At 41.6% G+C, this 26,205-nt stretch overlaps 1 protein-coding gene across 1 annotated transcript in view; it reads right to left on the bottom strand.

The window, feature by feature from the left end:
• snx29 (sorting nexin 29) overlaps positions 1–26,205 on the bottom strand; it is a 189,315-nt gene that overhangs the window by 131,738 nt on the left and 31,372 nt on the right. Inside the window, exon 14 of the mRNA XM_008297682.1 lies at positions 14,901–14,986. Coding sequence (XP_008295904.1) covers positions 14,901–14,986 — 86 coding nt within the window. The remainder of the gene's footprint in view (positions 1–14,900; positions 14,987–26,205) is intronic.

Consider the following 26,205-nt stretch of genomic DNA (forward strand, 5'->3'; position numbering starts at 1 on the left):
GGGTTAAGAGGAAGAGCAACACAATCAGCGATTCGGCGCGAGGGAAGGGGGTGAATAGTGCTACGAGGCAGCGATAAAGAGATAGAGATTTGCTGGTTTGCTGGTGGCACTTATTCAGCAGAGAGTTTTCTGCGGCTTCTCAAAGGCTCCATGGGGTTTCGAATGAAAAGGCTCCAAACAAGCGTGGATAGTTATCTGTGTAAGGCTCTAAATATTCATATCCAAATCCCAGCAGTGCTCCAAAAAAGAAAAATAAAACTCATAATCAAGCCGAGACATATCACTCAAAACAGATTACTCCCACATGTTTGGAGACTCAATTTGAAACTAGACAAGAAGAATGATTCTTTTGTGCGGTGCAGCATCCTTGGGTTCCTTGAAAGGCACTCCACAACTAAATTCTTATTACTATTATTAAAACAGGAATGCTGGTGAGCGGAATGAACTGAAGTCTCTTTGTTTGTGTGGCTCTTCTTTCATGCCACTTTCATAGCATTTACTCTACTCAACAACTCCTACATGAATGTGCTCTGGTCGCAGTAATTTGTCGCAGCATTGTGGCGTTGACCTTTGCAGTCCTTGTACCGTCTGCTTGTAATCTCACTGATCAAAGAATAGAAGCTCATCCGTCTGTAGTCACTGAAAATTACTCGGGATAAGACAGGGAGGATTAATAAGATATTAGTTTTCAAACTTGGCATTATTTTTTCTTGTTCCTGCCATTATGGCAGCTAATTCTAATCATGTTTTAAGTCACTGTACACTTATCCCCATCTGAGTTTACTCTCCAGTGAAATCTAGCAGAGCAAATTGGACCCAAATGCGCTCAAACTTTCCTGCTTTCAGGCACACAGCTAGCGTGGCTGTGAGTACATCAAATGTTAACCAAATATGTCAGAAACTGTTGGATTGATTGAAAGTCTAAGAGCTTGTTCAAGTTTTTTGGACATGACTTAAAGTAAACAAAGGACCCGAGGGTAATGTTTTTAATTTTGAGTGTCAGTAATAATAATATAAATATAAAATAATAAAATGAAAAGCAAATTGTAATTGAAGGAGCGAACACAGAAACATTGTGCTGCACCCAACGAACCTGGTTCAACTTCAGTTTTAATAGACAGTTTTTCTGTTTACGTGAACCACATCTAAATCTAATTTAATTCATCCAAGTTCAGGGTTTGCTCTGTTGTGAGTTTTTTGTGCATTGTTGTATGAATACAGTGCACGTTCAGCAGAGCATTTTCCAATATTTTTTGGATCAGGAAGTAAAGTCTCGACAGCTTTTTGGCTTCAAGTGTCAAGTCAAATTGCATCTTCAGTCATGAAAGTTTTGAGTCAGTCAAGTCTCAAGTTCTATTTTTTTTCCACTTGAAAAAAGTCTCAAGTTTCCAGCTTTGGCACCAATTTATTTCCAAAGGTTGATGTTTACAGAGGATAAATCTTGATGTCCAATGATCTCCGGACTTTGGGTACAGAACCACCATGATGTTGACCTTTGAGTTTGTGAATGACATGCCTGAACAACTATTAAATTAATGGTACACGCTAGATTCATTGCCATACATTTGGTGACCCATCAAGTAAATGCTGTAATTTGTCCAGTACTGACAGTTTGAGAACAAATATTTGCAAGACTACTGACATTCCCATCAGCCTCAGCTGTACTTTGCGTTAGGAGCTAACGAGCTAATGTTGCCCACCAACAAACTACACTAAGATGGCGAACTTTATAAACACTGTACCGAGCAAATATCAGCATCTTAACATCGTCTTTGTGGCCGTATCTTTGGTATTTTCAGCTTTATTACATAGTGTAGAGAGACACACATGAGTGCAGGGAAATGATAAGCACTAAAAGCCAGCGGGAAACTGAACAGGAGGCTCGTTGCTTGAAGGCATTTGCCCCCAGTGTTGTATGTGAACCACTGCAGCAGGTGCTTCCAGGCACATTATTGAATGTATGTCACCCGATGTTTTGCCCGTGCTCAAAGTCCATCATACAATTACTGTAGTTGTGTGCATAAAATGGAGGTTAAAAAAAAAAGACTTTCAGTGTGCTCTTCAAGCTATACTTTGCACAATTATAGCAGTTATGCAACCTGTGCAGATCGCCATGTGAATTCAAAATAGAAGCAAGCTGTTTTGTAAGATATGTGTGAGGACAACTATAAAAAAAAAAGCTGCTGATGTACCTCCTGAGTAGACAATCATCACAAAACTGCTCGCCTGGCTGTAGAGTCTTAGTCTTGTTAATTACTACTACTACTAATAGTAATACTAATAATTTTATTTATATTATACAAATTGTTCTTTAGGCAACCCTGCTTCCTAAAAACACATTTCTAATGAATATATCACGTTCATTTATTTCATTGCTTTACTGTTGCTCCTTTTCAGCCAACCAATCAAACAACAGCTAGGGAACCGTTACCCTGGTAACCCATAAAAAGGAGGAGAAGCGTCAAACAGGTTGTGAAAGTGTGTATTTTAGCCCAAATCGTGCTATTTTCTGAAACCTTACTGAGTAAATTTGAGATCTAAATTTAACTAAGCCTCTACATGAAGTTATTGTTGTTTAAGCGTCAACAAAAGCGTGGTAATTTTATAAACCTGACCATGGTTGGGTGAAAAACGCAAGTGAACAAGAAGATAAGAATAATGGTGCAACCTCAGTCTTCTAGGTGAAAGTCCTGCTGCTAGCTGGAAGTCTGTCCTACGTCACAGCTTTACCTTTAAGAAAATATGATTCTTTCAAGACAGAATGTAAGTTAGTTGTGTAGGAAAGCAGTGTATGGGTTATTGCAGGCTAAAGAATTGACAGAATAAATGTGCTATCCACCTGCATATAAAGTCTAGAAACTTGAGAGCATAAATATCTGCAGCACTGAGCCCATACATAAACAAAAGGAAGTGCAAGGACACAGTGCAAGCAGTAACTTCACATACATAAAAGAGTAAAATGTGAATAAAAGAGCTAAGCTCACATAAAGCAGGTCAAAATGAAGTAGATTAAATAACTACATGTATAAAAAAGAAGGGAACTGAGTGTGATACTAGAACATAACCTGCTTTACTCTTTGCAGACCGAGGTTCCTTACAGTGTTACATATGTTTTTATCATAATTCTGAATTGTAGACATTTACGTCAGCGTTCTAGTGGGAGCAGGCAGGCTCATCTCTGAAATAAAGACCATGTCTGCGAACTTAAATAGAAATTCCTACACTTGAACATCGGCCTTGAGGGAAAAGAAGCAGATGTACTAAATAGCAAAAGTCGTGTATTTAACAAGTGAGGCAATTGTTTTGACAGCCCAGTAATTAAACTGATCACGAGATAAGATGTGTCACGATCTGTCAAACTGAGAGTGAAGAATTGATCACACTGTACATTCTCTTTGTGGTTATTAATCAGAGCAAGCTATCAGTTACAGCGAAGGCAGCATCAAATCTGAGCTTGTTTCGCTGCTTTTGATGTTTTCCACCTGGCATCACAAATTGTGGAACTGAAACAGAAAGAAACATTTAACATAACAGGGAATACACTGATGTCAGGTGTCTAAAGTTATAAACATCAAAATCACCTACCACGTTCAAACTAATTTATTCAAAACCCCACTTCTGTAAATTGGGCAACAGCTGCTGCAGTTCATTTATGGTTCATTTTCAATTCACCAGTGGATCTCTGTTGCTGCATATGGAGAGCTTTAAATTAATGCAACACAATTACATCATGCTGCTGCTTCTGATACAGAGCAATTACGAAGAAAAACGTGAGCATCATGTGGGAAATGCTGCATATATCAAGCATTTTGACACAGTAATGTCTGAATCACAGCAGCTTTATTGTAATAAAAAGGAATCCTTAAAAGGTTTCTGAGGCCCCGCAGTGAAGTTGATCCACATCAGTCAGAGCTTTTCAGGAGTAATAACTAGAACTGTAATGTAAATAGTGAAAAGTCCAAAACGCTTGAGAAGATGAGACAAACAAGGCAAAGGACACCAGAGACAGATGCTCCAATAATTTCATTATCAGCTCGGTGTGTGGGACACCACGTAGGTTGGCTGTCGCAGGGCACTAATCATGTCTGATTAATATCCCCCTCAGTTGAACCTAGCCAATGACATCACCGCTAATAAAGTATGCTTGTAAGCCTCCACCTCCTACCCACAGTGCACTGCAACAACAGTGGGAGGAGGTAAGGAAATCAGTGGGACCGCCACAGGTATCCGACGTGCAGCTGCCGTCGTAATTAAAAACCACCTCCTTTAAACAAGTACATCGACGCTCATCCTCTCCTTCTGTCATTCAAAACACACACTCTTAACCTCCAGCTCTCCTTCTCGAGCGCAAACACCCCGACCGGCTTGATCGCATGTAGCCGCGGCAAAAACACGTGTCCGAGCAACAACAACAGCCGGCGTAACAAGCAGACATCATGTCACCCCTCCGTCCCCAACATCTGCTCGTTGAAGGCCGGCCTCTTCTGTGAGTCAATGCCGTGTTATCATCAGCAAGGGCAGCCATGCAGCAAATGACCGGCCAGCCTGGTTTCTGCTAATACAGCACCAACTCCCGCACTGGCTGGAAGGGCCGAGATGTAATCGCTCCCGAGACGGAGGCAGATGGAAGGGGGGGGATGACAGCGGAGACAGAGATGTGTATGCAAGTTTAGAAGAGCTCGCAAAACAGTCTCACACACACTTAAACCGGTGTGGTTGAAGGGCGGCGAGATGTGACTAGCAGACTTTGAGCACCAGGCTCCGTAATGGCCCGGAGGCATGTGTGTGTCTGAATAAATATGTGTGTGTGCGTGTGTGTCAATCCAAAAACACCCCGAGGCAAGAGAGGAGGTGAATCTCCAGATGCATCACCTAAAGGCTTCCCGCTGCCTCTGTCTGCTCTCTCTTCAGACTCATAGCCCCTCTCTCTTTACTTAATCCAGTCTCACAGACGGATGCCTCACTCCATTACAAAGCTTCAGGAGGACTGAACCAGCACAAATATTAGAACTGTCCTGCTTAAATTGAGTTGCTCTCGAATTTTCCAACACAACGCCTGTGAGCTTGAAAACCCCCTCCAAGAGCTCGTCCCTGTTCTCTCCTGAAGACGATTTGAAACGAGTGAAGATCTTCTCCTCCTCTTAGATCTACAGATTAGAGCTATTTTTGGGTGGAGCATTTAAAGGGTTTTCGTTCCAGCACAGCAAATGTATTTATAAAACAACCTGGACTCGCAAACTGAGGCGGTGACAGATTCCCTTGACGATTCCCTGAGGAACAGACACTTACGGGTGAAGGCACAGCTCTTTCAACACATTTCCGCCTGAGCTGGTCAACAGTTTCAGAATGTCGGACTGAAAAAAAAATGCTAGAGTGCAAATTAAGGCGGAGTTTGTGATTTTAGATTGATAGCATGTGCCAGATTTACCCTCTGCTGTCCCCTTTAACCCCCGTCTTCCTTCAATCTAACGTTCCCATTCAGAGTGGGCTGTGTGACACAGAGTCTGACAAAAAATTGTGTTAGAATAACCTCTAGTTCCAAAAACAGACCAGAGGCCTTGGTTAGGCCAACATGTTTTCATGGAAGCCTCTAACTTAATTTCAACTTTTTTTTGTTGGTTTTCTTTTTTAGTTGTTGGTTCTTTTTTCCAAAGTCAAAAACAAACTTTCCCAATATTTCACACTATACTGTCTCAGTGGAACCCTGCTGCCATCATGTTTACAATGTTACTGGTTTACACGGAATCGCAGTTTTAATTAATTGCCACTTATAATTAACAGTGTTTGTTTCAGCTCTGTCTCCTTGAAGTTAGGTTCCTGTGCAGCTCAACTGAATTCTCAATTACTGTTTTTTGTGTTTGTCATGTGTCAGAAAACATTTCAAAACAACATGTCATTCATTTTATCGCTGCTTTTTAACTAATTATGTATGATAGTGTGAGATTCATCTGCTGGTAACCCAGAAAATAAAGAAGCTTCAAATGTGTAATGAGAGGGTCATATTTGAACTTAAAGCTCGCCAGTGTCCTAAACCTGGTCGTACTATTTTGGTACTTAGGCTTAACAGTGAGTGAAAAGGAAAAGTCCAAGAACAATCTACTGCGACCTCCATCCTCCTCGCACACATTTTGTGTTTTTTTCTCCAGACTCAAAGTGTTTCCTCTTCTGTCAGCGTCTCACAATCAAGTTAATTTTTTTTTTTTCTAAATGTAAAGGAGAATGCATTTTAGTAGTAAAGAAACATTATTTTTGTGAGACAGGCTTTGTTTACCATGTGCGAAGGATATTTTTTAAACCGAGGTAATAAGGCTAAGCAGCATTTTCAAATCAAGTACTGCGATTTTACTGAGACTGTCTATGTTAAGAGTTCAGCCGTTACTTCCTCATTACCGAACCTTTTGTTGATAAAGCTTCTTTAAGTGATGCTCTTTACTGACATTGCAAACATCACTGGTCACAGTCTAGATGTCCACCCAGCTATCCTACTTATTCCCTTACTCCCATTTCATGCAACGAGTCCCAAAGTGTGTGTGCCATAAGAAAGCCTCCAGAGCGCTGCTAGATTTATTCACCCTTTCATTTATTTATTGTACATTTTTACGAATGTTTCAACACATAAATAATGATGAGACATTTATATTGCTACACTTTAAACTGTTTTAAAACCCTTTGAAATATGCAGTTATTCTGCATGACACGAAAGCTCACGGTTGGAGCATCTGTGGCTCAGGAGGAGCACCGGATCTGTTAGAGTCGCAGGGTGGGTGGTTTGATGTTGTTTTTTTTTTGGTGATTTGACAGATTATTAATCAGAAGGTCAAAGGTTCAAGTCACAGCACCGCCAAAGCTGCTACTGTGGCCCTGAATCCTTTCTGCTCCAGACGCACCTTATCATGGCTGACCCTGCCCTCTGACCCCAACTGGGATATGCGAAAAGACAATTTTACATTGCCGTATTTACAACAAAGCCACCTTCTTTATCTCGATCCCCTGCTTCTCCTGCACACACTGTAATGCCCTTGGGAGAGACGCTACACCTAAAGTGGCTCCCCATGGGAAGGCCAGCTTCTTTGCGAGTGTGTCAGTGTGTGTAAATTGGCAAAGCACTTTGTCCATTTGCTGACAAACGCTATTTAAGTGAAATCCATTTGCCAGGTGTCAAAGTAACACAACACACTTTCAAGCTCATGAGCTTTCTCAGTACAAAACTGTCAAAGAAACACCGCCAGAGTGAGCAATGGAAACATGTGTCGCATCTCAGCATATCTGGATTCTTAACTCTAAGTCTGAGCTGGAAAAGAAGTTCAATCCCAAAAGCTTACATGGTATTAAAAAAGCTAATGAAACAGTGATTCTAAAAATAATGGAAACAGCTGATTCACTGGACGAGGCTATGAATAAGATTGAACTGCTAAATGGGAATCATGTTTGTTTATCTATTTTTGTGACATTTCTTAACAGCTAACAGTCATGACAACAAAACAAGGAGATGTTTGGGTAACTAAATATTGCAGCATAATAGCAGAAGCACAAAGAAATGCCAAGACTTGGTTGCCTGAGAGCCAAAAAAGTGCATCAGATGGGAATGTACGCCCCGCCGAAGTGCTATCCCTCCTCAGCCGCGCTTTTTCCATATTTATCTCTGGGAAAAGGCGGACGATGACACCCAGCAGGCTCTGGCATTCGTCGAGATGATTAAAATGTTCATTAACACCGATCCGTCCAGGTGATGAAATCTGTCACGCACCCCCGCTGCGGCCACATGGAACCGCCTGTGAGATATGACACCGCAGACGCATACATCTACGCACACACGCACACAATCTCGGCGCGCTCCGACGTTGACCACCTGGCCCCACCTGTGACAAACAATATGCAATGTCACCTCTCTTGTGCCAGGTAAATAAATAGTGTCTGTTGAATTAATTGTCTGCGTGCACACACAAACAGACCACCCTGTGCTGAATAAATGAAAGTCCCTCACACCTTTGAGCTGGTAAACATGCCCAATCTGTTGGATTAAGACCTGAAAGGCTAAACAATGTGAGCTGCAGCCCGGCTTCTCTTGTTGTGATCTGAGGCTGCAGCTGAGTGTGTGGGCTCAATTAAGCTCAATTCACATAGAGAATGACTCATCACTTGCTCTTTTACGGTCGGCCTACTGGGACGTAAATAACTTTATAACATAAACCACTTACACACCAGTTACAACAGTTTCATATCCACCTACAGCCGCTAATGGACAGTTTAATTTAGGCTTCTTGAAACACACACACACACGTCCATATCTACTGCGTCTCACCTACACTCACCCAAGGGGGACACGAGACTCGAAAAGACAATTAACACAAATACTGTATGCTGTGTAAATGTGCACACACACGCACATTTGCCATGAGAAAAAAAAACCACATACCTACACACATTTGTTTAATTATGACTCCCCTCTTGTCACTGTGACCTGCTTTTCTCAAGTTAACCCCCAAACGCACTCATCTACTCATTAGTTAACAAGTAATGAAAATCCACCTCCGTACACACAAACACAAAACATAACGGGTCACCCCGAGAAAACAGTAGAGTACACACATCCCAAAGTTTTTATCAACACACCTCCGCACTTTTATGCACACACAAGGCAGGCTTAAAACAACAACATACACTTGTGGACACGCACACATTCCCGGCTGTTGGCTCGTAGCAGGATGCCTGACCTCCCCGAGGCCCTACAAGGGCAAAGTGGAGCACACAGAGGGACAATAAATGCAGATCTATGTGCGTAATGAATAAGTTACACACTCCTATTAGAGCAGGCAGCGGTGACAAATGCCTCTCATTCACTCATTAGGCCGCTGGCTGTCAGAGGAAGCAGGAGAGACCACGGCGCAGCGAGGGAAGCTTATTGGGTTTTAAACGGCCATGTAATCCATTTCCTTATTGGAGATGAATAAGCTGCTGTCCGCTGCAGGTTTATTTATGGACGAATTAAACACGTACGCGGAGACAGGCAAAATGCAGGAGGAATCAAAGTGCAGGTCCTGGCAGGGAAAACACAAGCGAGAGGGTGGAGCAAGGAGAATACATGAAATGAAAAAAAAATGTAAAAAGGGGTGGGGCGGCTGTAGGAACGTTTGAAACAAACAAAAAAAATAATCCTCACGTTATCTATTTTTTATATCTTAAGGTTCCCGTTTTTGCTGCTTCTGCAAAAAAAAAAAAAGAGCATTAATGTAACGGAGTAATGAACTGCGTAGATAAAAACGAAAGGAAATAAAAATATCACCGAGCTCCTGATGAGAAAATGGAAAAGAAGGAATTCCGTCTCGCAAGACCTACTGCCCACCGACCCTTTATCGATCTCCTCGAGTGTCCTCACCGTTCCCAGCCAGCACTTAACAGGTTAATAACACCTGATCCCCATCTACCTCTGGCAGGCCAATCTTTTTTTATATACAGCACTGCAGGCCAATTTCAGCTGACCGTGTGGAGCAATCAGCCATCTTAGAACGAGGAGGTGAAGCCCGTTAGGTTTGGTGACCATCCCCCTTTGGGAGACCATCCCCCGGGTAAAGCAGTCAGTCAAAGACCGGTCGGCCATTAAACATCCTCTTCAAAGAATGAAACGCTCTGAAGCATTATCACCGGAGAGACAAAGAGCTTCTACTTGGACTGAGACAGCCCAAGCTCTCTGGGAAGACTAATGTTTTTTAATCCAGTCAGTGCCCTTATTTCCAATCCCGACCTTCTATCACTGCACCGACTGACCTCAGACAACAACACTCTATCACGAGTCCCGCTATCCTTAACCCTTGTAGTTTCTCACTATAGCTGCTCAATTAAGACAGTGGACTGCCACCATTAGAGCGCTTCTTCATTTCCCAGACACCTACTAATACAAGAGCTGATACATTTACAAAGATGTAACCACCCGTCTCTGGTTTGTTTCAGTGTAATTTGGGAACTGCCAAAAACACAAGACATCTGAGGACCTCACTTGGGACTCTGAGACACTGTGAAGGGTTTTTTTTATCCGTCATCTTAAAGAATACAGGTAATAAAAAACAGGAAACATCACATTTATCAACAATTTAGAAATAAGGACAGCTGACCTCAAAGAGAAATGCTGCTGCATGAGAAGATAAGTATGTCTGGTAATGACGGTGATAATGCACATCAAGACAAAACCCATGCGTGTAATTTTACATAAAGGACAACATGTGCATCGTGCTTTGCTGCCAGACTGTCAGCTACATAAGCAATGATTCACTTGCACTTCATTGAAAATGAATCAGAGAAAAGATTTTCTTAAGTCACAATGTTTTCAGCCCCATGAGCCAAACGATTACTGTACATATTTGCGTTAGAGGAAGGTTTTGACAGAGCACCAGTTGCTGTCCATCAGCTACAGTATGCTACATAGCTTAGCCATGAAAGCTGGGCTGACACTGTGTCAGTTTTATTAACCATGTATGTGAACACTCACACTGCGTATTGAGTTTGAATTTCAATCAGCCTTCCTGCACCTGATATCTGTGCTCACACTGTACAGGTTTATCGACATGTGGGACTCACACTGAGTGTAAGAAACAAGGCTTGGTCCAATTAAGGTTTTAAAGTTGAAAATGGAATGCTGGATTTAAAAGTTATTTTCAGTATCAACACTTTAATTGCATTTATGTTGATAGACACAGAGTAAACCACTCTTTTTTTCTTGTATGTCTGAACCGGTACAGTACGAATTATGGCTAAATTCTTCGGAAGATAAATGAAAGAAATGGTATGTTGATTATTTCTATCTATTTTTTGTTGGTTTTCTCTGCTGTACCAAAAATCTACCGAAACGTAACTTTAAAACCATGAACTCTGTGTGCCAATACACTCCTAGTCTATGTTTTTGAAGTTACACGAGACGGGTTCAGGTAGATTTCTTTAGGTATCAGGTCCAAAACAGCCAAAGAGGCAGAGAGTCAAGATGATGAAACTGAGTGTAGGAATCGCGCATCTGGGGAAACAAATGCATTTTTATCAAACTAGCTTTCACGGTCGATGTTAGATTGCACGGCAGAGAGCTTATTTGATAATCATTGCAAGGAACTGACCCCTTATCATCGGAACAAGTACAATCAATAGTGAAGGTGTTGATTTATGCATTGACGCACACCTTCAAGGATCTTCAAGACCTGGAGGAGCTGTATAAAACTGGGTTAGCGTGAACGTGTGTGATAATTCTGCATGCATCAGTGTCTCTCCCCAGAGATTTCTCTTCATCTAACTCTGCTTTACAGTAAACATGACCATCACTGTTAAACGACACGTCCTCTGGGCTTCAGCTAATGGTTTCTCTTAATGACATGCTCACACATTCATATGCACACCTTTTTAAAGCACTTATGCTCATATGACGCACTTCTTATGCTAATGCGGCACATAAAGTATACGTACATCCTGTCCTCCACTTTAGCGACACATGCAGATTTACAACTTTGAATCCATGCATGTATTATGAACTGTAATCAGCATCCGGACGAAGAGCACACAGTAACACAAGCACTCCTCGTGTGCAAGTTTAAGCAGTGGCGGGATATCCCCCAAACAAACAGGGACAGACGGCATCGCGCACAGAAACAATAATTAGCACTTCTCTGAAACAGAGGGAAAGGAAAACCATCTTTTGTGGGATGTCAGTGGGTCTGACGGCGCCTGAGGAGCGTTCGAGAGATCGCGTCTGCGGCGCTATCATTAGACAGGAGGGGTTTCAAAAAGGCAGCGCACTGATCACGGGTAGGCAAGCTGACAGCACATGAAAAAGGGGTGCTTGTGTATCATTTCAACCCTCCCGCGATTGTTGCTCACCCTAAACTGCTCACACATTATTCCTTCTTCCCCGCTCTCCACACACACACACACACACACACACACACACACACACATATACCAGCAGACTCTGGTAGTCGACATCAAAGTATGATGGAACGAGGCACATCATTAGCAGGAGAAGACAGAGGCGAGGGAGGATGAAATCATTTAGACGCCGCTGTGGAGAGGGAATTACTATGCCTGTCGGGACGAGGGGAGCGCGGATGGAAGGAGAGGGGAAGACAAGAGGAAGGGAAGGCAGGGGGGGGAGGTGAAAGGGAGGCGAGAGAGGGTAATAATGAAAAGGGAATGAAAAGTCAACAAGTAAGATGATGGTAAAAAACGACAAGCACAAAATGCAAACAAGAGGAAGGTAGAGACTCGAGAGAAAAGCCGGATGACAAAACTGCACCGACTTTTAAAAAGGCCGTGGAGTTGAGCTGGGTGGTGGCTATTTCCTGATTCATATTTTCATCTGTGAGGGAATCAGTATTTCTCTTCACAATCATCTCCCATCCTCATTGTTCCTCCCTGCAGTGCTCTCCGGTGTCAGCGGGCCAGGCGGCACTGTTTGACAGGCTGAACACAGTAATTGCCGGGAACCAGAGAGATGAAATGTGAAGCCGTTGTGATGTTTTAAACATGACGCCGTTGTAGGCCGAACTCGCTCAGGTCTGTGCCTGCTTAACAACTGGGAGCCTGTCAGCGCTCCTGACAACATTATCTGACTGTTTGAACTCCGCCGAATAATTGCATCTTTTTCATAACAGAGATCATAAAAGCTTTTCAATCACTGGCTGCTCCAGCTTTTGTATCCGTCTTGAATGAAAAACACTGTCTTTTCGGATAAGGCTGTTGGTAAATTTGCAGTATAAAGAAGCAAATAATCCAGTTTCCTTACAGCTTGCGTCGTGTTTCGGCAACTTTGGCCGTCATTCCTCTCATTAATCATAACAATGTATTAACTGAGCTAATTGCTGAGATGTGGGAACAAAGCAACAAATTCGAATGATCTTACAGGCCTGCCAAACAAAAGGTGAATCATCAAATTAATCTGATCACAGCAGGAGTGGGCGATATGACAGTGATCAGTGCTCTTTTTTTTTTTTGTAGGAAACTGTATTGTTAGATAATCACAACTTGAAATTCAGTAATTTCATTACAGTCATTAATTCCGGTAAAGCTTCATTACTTCAGCACAGGGGGGCGTCCTTGTTAGCTTCTTACCTGCTGCTATGTCAACGTGCCTCAGAGATACCCAACCAAAAGTAGCACTGCCTGTATTTTGTAGATAAGCGTATGTTCAGGAATCCACTGTGTTTCATTCAAAGTTGATATCATTAATATATATATAGTTTTATTACGAGGAAGGGACCTCTGATGGGCTGTTTGCATTCATCATCGCTAAGCTAAAGTTAGAGGACGATCCATAAATACCTCCGTACAGCGTGGGCCGGTTGTGTTTGCTCCTCCTAAACATGTTAAATACATGTGTGGAAACAATGTGCAGATGATGTGTGGGTGTGTTGTTTAAAGGCTCCTGGGCAGACTAATTAATTAACAGATAAGTCGAGTTAGCTTTAATACCTTGACAGCACATGTTAGCAGCTTTCCTTAGTGAGCCCATGAGTTAATCATCCTAACCCTAAACCGTCTATATAAATATGAACATAAATACAAAGTACCACAAATCTTGAAGATTGAGTAACGAACAAACCCGGTCTGTGCACAGGGATGCAAAAACCCTGAACTGGCCTTTAAGATCTTAAAAGATTACGAGTCAGTCTGTGCTTAACAGATTGGAACTCATGTCCCCTGACTCGTCCTTGGTGATTTTATGACTCTATTTGTTCATTTTGTGTTTTATTTTCGATTGTGTTTATTTTTTTTTATGTCATTATATTAAATAGTCAGTGAGCTTTTTAATTGCCCCTAGGGGATAAATAAAGTCATTTGAATTGAACTGAACTGAACCTAATTAGTAAAGTAATATAATCATTTTTGCAAAGTAAAGTGTAATAACTAACTGCCTACATTACACTAATGATGATGTTTGAAGTGCTATTTATAACAAGCAATCTCTATCTTGATCTCAGTCCTGGAATCTAAATTATGATATTAGTGCATGTAACATGATGTGTTTAACAGAGATGACCTGTCTGATAGTCTGCCTGCTGCATTATGGAACTTTGTTGTATGGACTTTGGATGTTGTCTTTATCACAGACAGAAATGATGGCAACAGTCAGTAGACAAAATTTGCCAATAATGATTTCTAAAGAGGTGCCCTTAAAATTAATCAATAGGTGAGAACACAAGCTCCAAAGCCCATTTTTCTTTTAGAATAATAGTCAGGAGCAGGCACAGGGATTCGTTATTAAAAGGATTTATAGCACCCAATATCCATTTGTGGCCTTAAAGAACCATGATAAACACAATAACTTAATATGACAAAGTTCTACAAATCTCTTTACCTCTCTATCTCACAAAACATACTAAAAAAAAAAAAAAACCCACATAAACACATAAACCCTTTGGGCATCAAAGATAACCACTCTCCCTTCTATCCCTCAGAATGTAATTAACCATTATGTGGCCCTCTATAATCTGCCATGTTCATTTTATTTGCCTTTGATACAGCAGGGGCTTATCTTGCTAGTCTTTACACAGAGCACCGCTTACATCCCCCGGCAACGGGAAAACAAAGTCAAAGTTATCAAATCTTGTCAAAAACTAAAAATGAGGATACGTCAAAGTGAGACAGGCAGAAGAGGGTAAGATCAGGCTCAGTTTGTTTGACAGGGCTTCATACTGTAAAAATGGAGGTTAGTCGGCAGAGCCCCCGAGAGGAGCAGCACAACTGATCTGGGATGTGGAGGAAAACTGATGACCTTATTTTTCTGTGTTTGCATCCATGAGCATTTCTGTTTGAGAGCGGAATAGATGGACTGGGACACAGAGTTGAAATCTAATTTCAGGTCATAATGATGCACAGAGAGAGAGAGCGAGATAGAGAGAGAGAGAGAGAGAGAGTGTGTGTTTTACCATCATTGCCCTGGCTTCCCTCTCTCTTCAGCATCTGCACCGCCCCCACATACTTCTTCAACTGGACCTTGAGGACCTCATTCTCCCTGCACAAACAAACAGAAACACAGAAGACTTGAATAAGGCAGCGATAACTACAAGACCGATGTTTTTTAATGTTAAACATCCTTACTGTAATGTATTATAGCCAGGATGAAGACTTGTGCATTCAAAGTATTCATCTAGTGCGTGTGGTTGTTTACAGTACAGATGTGGCCACGGACACATTTCCAAAGCACACATTCTCAGCTAACAACTCCGAGAGCTGCAGCGAGCCACTAACAGGAACTTACTCTGTTTTATGACAGCATGCGGTGGAGGGAGATGGTGTGAATCTCGTTGTGACACCTTGTCACCTGAGGAGCGATGAAAATAAAAACACTTGGAATCTAATCCAGGTGGTCAGGCCCAGATATATTCACAGAGATGCGACTTGATGATCAGGCTGGGATCAAATGCTGAGGATTGTGTCGTCAAAACCAGCTGTTTGTGACATATCGAGCCACACACCTTCAGAAATAATGTGCAAACGCTTAATTAACTTCTGAATGTGAATCCAAGCAGGAGGCAAACAGGCAATAAGGAGCTGGGATAGTAACATATTCATCCATGATATAGACAGATGGGGAGTGAAGACAAAGCAATCAGCCAAAACATTAAAGCCACTGACAGGTGACGTGATTAACATTAATCATTGCTTTACAATGCAGTGTTCTGCTGGGAAACCTCGGGTCCACATGGACGTCACCTTGACACAACTACTACCTCCAACGGCAGCAGCACTCCCCACAGCAGCCTTCCACGAGAGGATATAACTGCCCCTCACCATAAAAACTGCACAGGAAGGACTCGAGGAACATGACAAAGAGCCAAAGGCGTTGGCCTCATTGGCCTCATTTGATTCGGTGACAATTCGAATCCACAGAGCCCCACCCTGAAACCCAAGGTCCCAGTACCAGATACCAGAGGTCCCAACATTAAAAGACCCAACAGGTCAACACTGGCTGATCATTTTAAGTACAACAGATAGACAAAAATATTCCAGCATTCCTTTCCACATACTTTTCAGTAATTTACTTGTGGATAACATTCGGATATTTTTCTGATTTGAGCTGGACGTCTTAATTCCATCTGAAGGAAGTCTTAATGCTCCTGTATGAAGTGATGTTTTAGATAATGCTGTGCTTCCACCTGTGCAACAGTAATCTGAGGATTGTCTTTTTCTGTTTCACTAAGTCTGCACTCCCTTTTGCATGAATTTAACCAAAAATCAACTGTTCAGAGGTATTAACTTATTTAAACTTCTGGTGGATACTTTGCCTTAGTTTTATTTTCAGTCTAATGGTACGTTTCTGGACACACCGTTTCTCAGCACTGGACCCTCAATGTACGGGTTTCTTTTTTCTTGAAACAGAAAACCAATACACAATGGAGTGTTTTTTGCAGCTATATTTTAAACATACAGTATAGTAGCAATCTATAAATACAGCATAACCTGCTGTCGTCTGCCTCCTACACCCTCCTACAACCTTGCAAACACTTCCTGGATGCATCTGACTGAATGAAAGCTTTCACCCGACTCCTGGATTTCAAACCGGACCAACGTGGCGGCTCATTTGGGAACTTTCTCGAATATTGCGAAAACAGTTCACCAAACTTTGTTTCTGCTAACATTTGAGTGAAGAAATAAGCCAAGCAGTTGCTTTATGTGTGTTTAACTTAGATGGACCACAGTTTGAAAGTTGTTTCTGGAGGCAGTGAGTGACGCTGGATGCCCCTAATGTGGATAAAGTAGCCTAAACCTCAACTTTATGCGAATGAGAGGGAACAACATGATGGCAAATTCTTGAAACGCTAGCACCAAGAATGCAACAGCTGCTTACATGGACAGTGAATGGGAAGCACAGAAATGACAGATCCCATGAACACACGCTGCATCTCTGGATGGAGTTACTTCAGATGCAGTGCTACATGTTACACGCCACGCTTTTATTGAACCGCTCCACACTAACCTTTGAGTCATCTTTTAAATCCTGTCTACTTGCATGCATGGCACAGAAATTCCTGTTCCTGAGGAAATCAGATTTCAATAATATCTGATGGAAACCACTTTTCTTGTTTGTATGACCTTTAAAGAAAATCAGTTCCCTGGATAAAGCCGACTGTTAACTGTAAGCACATGTAAACACGCCGCCTGACTGGCCCATGTAGAGCCTTGACCCCAACCCCATCGAACACCTGCAGAACACCAACTGTGAGCCAGGTCTGACATCAATACCAGACAAAATCTTGTGAAAAGCCTTTCCATTAGAGTCAAGCTTGGTATAGCAGCAGAATACTGCCTGCGGTTTTGGAATGAGGTGCTCAGAAGTGGGTGTAATGTTCAGGCGTCCACAGACCATACTTAAAATTTCAGTCACTAGACTTCCATCAGAGGAAATGTTTGGCAAATGATAAGCCAGAAGGACATGAAAAGGAGTCCACAGGTGCTTTGTCATTCAAGTATTTAAATGAGTTGTAGTTGTTAGTTTGTAGAAGCTCTACAAGTACAACAGCATCACAAAGAGTGAGGATGTGTCAATACAGATAGGAGCTAGGAAATTAAATTAGCAATGTAAATTCATATCAGAAGGGATAAAGGGGGAAGAAATGTTGCAGGAACATCTGGAAAGCTGTGATGAAGCACAGCACTAAAAAACTTCAAACACATCAATAAACTCCATTAACGTTCACACCAAAGTCCGCAGGCTGTGAGGAGCTTTATGTGTGCACAGCATGCAGGGAGGTTGTGTATGACAAAAGTCTGAGTATTCAGACAGGCAGCAGGTGGATTTGGACATGTGTTTTGTAAGCGAAACCAAAACTGGATTTCAGTGTACTCTAATAGCACTTGTAAGTGTAAATGTGAGTGCTGGACTGTGGCTGAGGACGCAGACACAAAGACACGGTGATAAAGAAACAAGGTGAGAGACAGAGGCAGTCTCTTTACAAGGCGTAACCCGCCGAACATCATCGACTTTGGGTAGGAAATCAATCAGAGTTGGAGTGTGGCTTTATGCCCTTGGCAGTTAAATTTAACAGTCTTTGTCTTGCTCGCACCCCCCCACCACCCCCATCCAACCCCTCATTCTCCATGGGTGATTTTTTGGTGCCCTGCTTATCAGCCCTCATTCACCACCAACAATAGAGGCGCCTGCCGGGAGACCTCCTGAATCCACACGATGAGCTCTCAGCGGAGCCGTCCACGTCGTTATCAGAACTACCCGAAGCCCAGACTCTTTTTCAGCCTGATTAAATTATAGCTAATACATGCCGCTTGTTCCAAAGTGTGTGTGTGTTTGTGTGTGTGTGTGAGCTGGGCGAGATACGCGGATATTCAGAAGCATCTCATTTAACTGAGAATGAGTCTTGTGTCTGCTGTTATGCCAGCAGGTAGATTACAGCATTTGACAAAATGTGAGTGAACTGGCCTTGATATCTGAAGCTCAGGTTAAGATATTCTTTTAGCAAATCTAAAGCTTTTACTTATTTATACCTCAGACACTTCAGCTCTTTTGTGCTGCGCGTCTCACATTGTTCAGTCTCTTTTCACTCTCGTAAGTACTTTGCATCTTTACAAACGCGAAAAATCCATCTCCAACTGTATACAACCATGCGCCCACACACAGTGCCTAGGGATATCTGTCAACCTTTAAAAGATTACCAATAGTTTTACATTATTTGCAATCAATAATCAACAATTTTATATAAAGCACAGTAGATATGATTATTTTGGGAGGTGGGAACATGTGGTTTCAATTGACAGGAAAATATTTCTACACGCAAAAGTCTACATTTGAATGAAAAACAATGTATCGACATTAAAGAGTAAACTATGATTTATATCACTTGACAGACTGTGCATGAACTATAACAAGGCCTGATGTGTACTGACAACCCCTCAGCTCTGTATGTGGCAGAGTGCAAAACAATCAACTGAAAGCAGCAGAAAATAAAAAACTGTCTGGAAGTGAACTCTGCTGTGTATCAGTGTCAGATATAGAACTGCTGGTATTTGGCTTCCACAAGAAGAGAAGCCAATATTAAGATGCATACACCAGTTTTTTAATAGTTGTAATACAAAGGAATTAATTCACAATCAAAATATAAATACACATTAATGATGTTTTAGCTGTGAATGATTAAACCAACTTTCATTACTGAGGCATGGAGTAATTTGAGTTTCAACAGTTTGCCAGCAGATCTCATGTACGCTTACATCTGGTTGAAGCATTTGGTAAAAATCAACATGTATGTTGTTAATGAAACAAAATGAGGTCTGTCAGTTTCTGACTAGTCTGGCCCACTGGATGGAGGATGCGGGTATAAGCCTACCATCAGCCGCTTATTTCAAGTGCCATTGTCCTTCCCTTCTGCTATCTGTGTGTTACCACTTTCTTCACTTCATTAATAAAACACCAAAAACCTCCAAGCAGCAACCTACTAACAAAAAATGTAACATTTTGTCAAGGATCTTTATCATGCAGTAAGGGAGTCCTGCTAGTTTTTGGGGGTTGTTCAGAAGCTTATCCATTTTATTCACAGTGCTCTCCTCCCTGCATGCAAAAGTTTTACCAAAACAATTCCAACAGTCACTAATTTGAAAGAACACCAGAACTGCATTCTTCGCTGAGTCCTGCCCACAATTACTGTGATTGGTTTAAAGAAATACAAACCAGCCAGAGTATTGTTTCCCCCCCTGTAGCAGAATGATGGTGTGGTGCAGCCAGAACATTATGTTCTACAGAATGGGCTGGCAAGGCCAGACTGGTTTCTGACCCATTTCTCTCCCTACCTACTATCCATCTCTCCATGCCATCTGCCCAGTCTGACTGACAAAACAGGGGGTTGATCTGCAGGACAGCTTTTGTGGAAACCCACCAACAGTACAAAGGGAAACCCTGTAAACCATTCAGTACTCCTAAGTTGCTACATGTTATATACTCCACAGCTGCCATTATTCTAGATTTATTAGATCTAATGGTATGAATGGCAGCATACAAGACAAAGAGTTTGCTGTAGATGGATGTAGTGAGGTTGAGTCTCCCTCCATGACAATAAAAAGTGAATTGGCAGAAGTCCTGGACAGCTATTACCTTCATCTCTATAGAGCAATTTAATCCTTTTGAGCACATTTTTTTTGGTATTCCAGTTCATTCTGCTTACATCAACCCTAGTCCCACCTACAACCATCCACTACATTCCCAGCACACAGTCCAGGCAGATCTGACTGTCACTAGGTAGTCCAATTAGAGCCTCAAAGCCGCCCGAATAAGCCGCCCGAATCAACATAAAAGTAGCCCAGTTGCCTCAGGTCTCCTGTTTCAATAGTAAAATCTGTGGTCTGAGATAATATTGCACAATGTAAAAACTCTTCATTGACACACCAAGCAGCCATAACACCAAAACTACTAAGAGGTGCCATGAAGGGCATCGTTACAACGCAATGTTCTGCTGGTAAGCACTGGGTCCTGGCATTCATGTGGATGTTAACTTGACCCGCACCACCCACTTAAACACTGTTGAAGACCAAGCACACCAAACACAGCAACAGTACTTTTCAAAAACCTCTTCGCAGGAGGTTGCACCCCACCACAGCTCAAAAACTGCTCAGGAAAAAGTAAAGAAACATGACAAAGAGCCCAATACTTTGACCAGGCCTCCAAACTCAAGCACCCGTACCGACAAGACCAATCTACGAAGGTCCCACCTCACAACCCAGAGGACCAAACACAACAGAACATCCTTGACGGATCTGTGTGCATGGCCTAATGTATCAGAGCTGTTTTGGTGGCACAAAATTAGTCTAGTGATTTTAGTGTTGTGTATTCAACATATGGAAGCTTTGTAAAAATTAAAATTCATAGAACTTCCCAAATGAAAGAGTTGTTACAAAAAAGTTGTTCAGTTTTATCTGTCGTATCAGTCACTGGGTGATCACAGCGCCCAGCCAATCTCAATGGTGCTAACCGGAGAAGAGGAGGGACTGACTCAGAGTGAAAAAACTAAAAAATAGAGGTAAATGCCCAAATGTTAAAAAGCAGCCCAATGTATGACAACAAAAAAACATGCTAAGTCATATAAAATGTAGTCAGACGAGTAGAAAACCGTGCAGTCCGCCAAGACAGCTCAGCAACCAAACAGGCAAAGTTTGTCCAACAGCAGTGGAGCTTTTAGTAGCTAAAAAGTCAGATTTCTCCCACAGGAGTTGGTGGAGACAACAGAGCAGAAAGCACTAACAACATTAACGAGGGGTCTGTACCAGGACACTCACTTACCTCATTAGTGTTATTAATTACACCAGAGCTTTTTTTTTTGCTAAGGTGCTGTGTCAAAATGCCTGCTGTAATAAAGGTCAATTACTTGCTCTTGTTTTCCGCGTTAGTACTTTAAACGGTGCTTTTATTAGTAATTTAATTAGTGTTAGTTTAGTTTATAACACTAAAATGTCGTGAAATCTATTTTCGTGAAGCACAAGAAAGCAGGCCTGACAGGGTCATCGATCTGAAACGTTAACAGGCTTCAACAGGTGCCGAGTCCTAGATAAAAACTGTGTCACCACCGCCTGAGATTTTCTGCAAACCTTTTTTTTTTTTCTAACCTGCTCCACCATTCTGGCTTTTTAAAATGCTTGCAAACTATTATGTCTTTACTTCATTTTGACACTTGTTGTGGCACATCACAGTTTAGAAAGCTGCCAACAGAAATTAATTTCGAAAGGCTTGTCAGTTATTCAAGAACACTTTTGTTTGTTCTTGAATAACTGTTCGGAGAATCATTCAGCTGCAATCACTCTCTGCTGTGAATAAATTATTCTCCGAACAAACAATATTCAGTGGGCCTGTGCTTGAAATTGAATTTCTTTTTCAGGTTACAACAGCCCGATAATGAACACATTTTTGCTGAATTATTGATCACTTTGAAACAACCGAAAGGCTTTCGGCTGATGTAATGTGCTTGCTTTTTCCATCATTTAAGAAGGAAAAACACAGCCAGAGCTAGAGAAATGAACAGAATGTATTAATGGAAGAAAGTGTCAGCCCGTTCAGCGTATTGTGTCAACCTCAGTCGTGCTCTCCACTGACAAGGTGTTGCTGGTAATCAGCCTCGCTTGTATTTAATGGAAAAAGTTTGGGGGACAGATTCCAACTGCTGATGAATTAAACTTCAGCAAATTTCACAAACTACACTGGAGCAGCCCAAAGGTTAACAACTGCAACGACAACTTACAGTAAGAGTCACACATGTCCTCAGTAAACTGTTTCTGGTATTAGAACATGATAGAATGACAATGTTTACTAAATCATTATATCAGATGACGGAGAGAGACACACTAGGACATGGTGTGGATTATGCCACATTGCCACAGACATATGCAATATAAGCAGCCTTGAGGGAAAGTTGGAGAAGTTTATACAAGCACTTAATATTACAGTAGTAGTCAGAGGGACAATGTAAATAAGCAAGTGTCCTGCAGGTTATGAGAGAACATCGCTCTGACAACGGCCTCGACTGCACCGTACATTTTCAAATCCAATTTCAGAGCACACCGATAAAACACGACCTGGAGGAATGATGTACACCCTCCGTGTCCTGTGCAGCTTCCCTCGGGTTGTACAGCAGTTCAGGGCGCCACATGCGAAATTAAAACACAAATTGCCTCGTCTTTTTTCCCCCACGTGCAATAAGCCTGCTGAAAATTGGCAGGAAAACTCTCTACTTCATGCCTCAGTATCTGCAAATATTCCAATTGTTCCCTTTTTGCTGATATATTTAATGTTGTTTCCATGTTTTCATTTGTTGAGTGGAAACTGTAGAAAACGCAGGCCTTTCCAGGTTCACAAATCTTATTTAGCCCCAAAGGAATTTCACCATCTTAATTTCTTTGAGTACTGCAACTAACAAATACAACCATTATCTAGTAATCAGTGATTTGTTTTCCACAGTGTTGTCTTTAAATAATTTGTTTGGCCCAACCAAGAGCCAATGCAAAGCAGCACATAATCATCATCATTTTTAAGCAATTTTTTGTTAATTAAAAACTTTTTTGGAAATCAACTAACTACTTTATCGGTTGGTTCCCAATGTTTTAGTTTGCAACCTTTTCTAGACATGCAAGTGGTGAGTTAGTCCTCGTCACAGACTTAACATGTGTCTTCTTTCTCAGACTGATTCATTTTATTTGTCTTTAGTGTTCTGAACATGTAAAACTGGACATTTTGAATGATTTAAGACAAGGAGCATGCACCTGCAACCACAGAAGCACTTATGTGAGGCTAAACTTCAACCTACAAAAAAACTTCCTGATGCCATCAGAAAGCAAGTCAGAGGTTCACAGAGTTAACAGCATTTGTATTACATTTCATGACAATCCATCTAGGAGTCAGAGACACAGCAGATATTTCAGTGGTGCAGCAACAAACAGACTGACAGGTAATATGAATGGTGAACAAGTTTTCTGTCTCTGGTTGACCTCCAACACTGAGTGGCGATGCATTGTATGAACCTGTATACTCATCTGTTTCTGTTTTCAGTTGTGAGCTTCAATAAATGCTTCTGCATAAAACACAAGAGTCTCTTGAGAACCTGACTACACCAGATTTCCATCACATGGATGAAATATAATTTTGCAGAGATTAACTGCTCTTTCGTGTTAAGCATCCTGTGGCCACTTAACGGGTTCCCAGGATTGGGAACCAACTAAAAAACTAATTGTTTCAGCTCTACTTTAATGTGCACTGAAAACACTTACCTCGCACTCACTTTATCCAAACAGTTGAGTAATTATATGTTTTTAGCTTGTACACCCTCTAAGGCTAAAAATCTTGATTTCTGGGTTGCATTAACATCCTAAATGCCGTCAGCGAGTCCATCAAAACAACCTCTGTTGGTGAACCAGCATTATTCAGACCCACAGGACAACAGTTAAATAATGGATATAAAACTAAACTAAACAACAAAACCCTACGGGAGGGACACCTTTCAATTATATCAACCCCAAAACTCTATAAAGCATGTTTAATCACTGCAAACACAATGTGGTCACGCTCATGTGAAGCTCTAAGCGTGTCATCTGTCTTTAGGGACAGTAAAGTTTTAAATGAGTGTGTCAAAAGTGAACTAACTGCCCCCTTTGTCCAGCTGATGTGGCCCCAACACCAAACCACTTTCTCATTAAGGGTAATAGTCTGATCTAGAAATATTGTCAGTGTAAATGTCCGCTCAGAGGATTCAGGAAGTTCATTAATGACACTGGGTAATAAAACCGCTGAAGTCATCTCATCTTCTTCCTTGTGAGACAAGTGAAGAAGATGAATAGTGTTTGTGCACAAGATTTATAGAAGAGTTTGTGATATTTTTTTGTGTGTGTACAAAAGAAACTCGGAGACAAAGAAAATCTGTGTGCCTTAGAAAAAGAAATGAAAAAAAAAAAACAGTAACCGTTTTGTGTGCAAATGAAGGGGATGGTGAAAGAGCATGAAACAGTGTGCCTTTGAGAGATAAATATATTTTTTGTTTGAAAGACATAGAGTTAGCGAACAATGTAAAGTTGGAGAATGTGTTTTACATAAAGCAAATACTGCAAGAGTCTATTAGAAAGAGCGCTAAAAACGGAGGATCTCATCTTTGCTTGAAGAACGAGTGAAAACACCATCTCAAGAGGAAAGCCTAAACTTAAACCACACGCAGTAATTACTTAAGTTGAGTTGAAGCCCTGGAGTGATTTTTTTTTTTCTTTTTTGGTCTCGATTGTATTCCCCCCGCCCCTTCCTTTATTATCCCTGTGCTCTGAAGTCGTCTTAATGTGCAATAGACACAGCTAAATTGGCTGTTCTTCAGGTACAGTCTGCTTTTGTTTGGAGGGAGTAAATGAGAGGTACAAAGACGCCTTCAGAGACAGGCAGCTCAGTCGCTGGATAATGCTCCTGAGTGCAATTTACTGCTCAGCCCCTCTGAAATAAATCACTTGAAGCATGCATACACTCCTATGACACAGTTCCAAAAGGCTCAACAAAAAAAATCCAGTAAATGTACACTCTGTGTCTCTCTCTCGCTCTCACTGTATATATATATATATATATCCACACCTATGCACAACAAGGCTATGGGGTGAAGGGGTTGTTAAAACCTCAGCATTGAAACGAGAAGGCCCCCCGTGGGCAGCCTGACATAATTGAATTCCCCAAGAAAGAAAAAGAAGCGAGCCGAAACACTCCCGACAAATAAACTACGGAAACTTCACAGCCGCTTTTCTCTGCCACTTTTTAGAGCAGCTATACCAGACTGCCTGGAGAAAGGCGGCTCTGCCAGCTAAGAAAAAGGCATCTGCTCTCGTTTCTTTTGTGTGTGTGAGTGTGTGTGTCCGCCTGTCCAACCGCCCCCTCTCCCAGTGACGAGGAACCACTTCCTGGCCCGAGCCCACTCGACTGGCAGCCTTCCCGCCTTCCTGGTGCGAGAGAGGCCTGCTTTCTGCTCTGCCAACTGACGGCTAAAAAGGGGGACAAGAAATGGTTGAGGGGAAAGAGTTTCTGTACGTGTCTGTGTGTGTGTGTGTGAGCGTATCTCAACCAGCATCCTCGGGAGAACAAGTTTGACGGTCAGACATTCAGAGCATGGCCATTTCGGTCTCGGACATCTATTTTTAATGTCTGTTACCATTAGGAGTGATAGTAACTACACAAAAAAAAAAAAAAAACGCTGTGTGATGAAGATACAGAGATGTGGGGCAGGACATCTTGTGAAATTTGGTTATTCTAAAATATTTAAACCTAAAATGGGATAAACTAAAGGAAAAGAACAAATTCACTGAAATATTAAAGAGTAGTAATCACTTCCAATTTCTAGGGACGTTGGAGATTTATTAAGTTACGTAAAATTCAGTTTATCTTGCCAACACATATTGTGTTGATGAATTTACTTCCTCACAAAACATTTACAAAGCCAATGTTTCATATTTTAAATCCTACATTGTTTATATCTACAAATATGTTTGCGAGCTAAAAATCATTTTCTTCCTCGCATTTGCGCCGATCGTTCTATTGTCATTAAACCATCAGCATGATCGTGCATCACGACTCCTGCAGACTTGCATGTATGCATTGGTAGACTTGTGCTACTCTAGCAGACTTAAAACAGTGTCCCACATATTAAAACTTTGCTCCATGGGACGATCCGACAGCTGAGTGGTTGGGTAGCACGCCACATGGGCACAGTTTCAGGCAGTGGT

The sequence above is a fragment of the Stegastes partitus genome, unplaced genomic scaffold (assembly GCF_000690725.1).
Source record: "Stegastes partitus isolate 25-593 unplaced genomic scaffold, Stegastes_partitus-1.0.2 Scaffold1237, whole genome shotgun sequence".
Taxonomy (NCBI): domain Eukaryota; kingdom Metazoa; phylum Chordata; class Actinopteri; family Pomacentridae; genus Stegastes; species Stegastes partitus.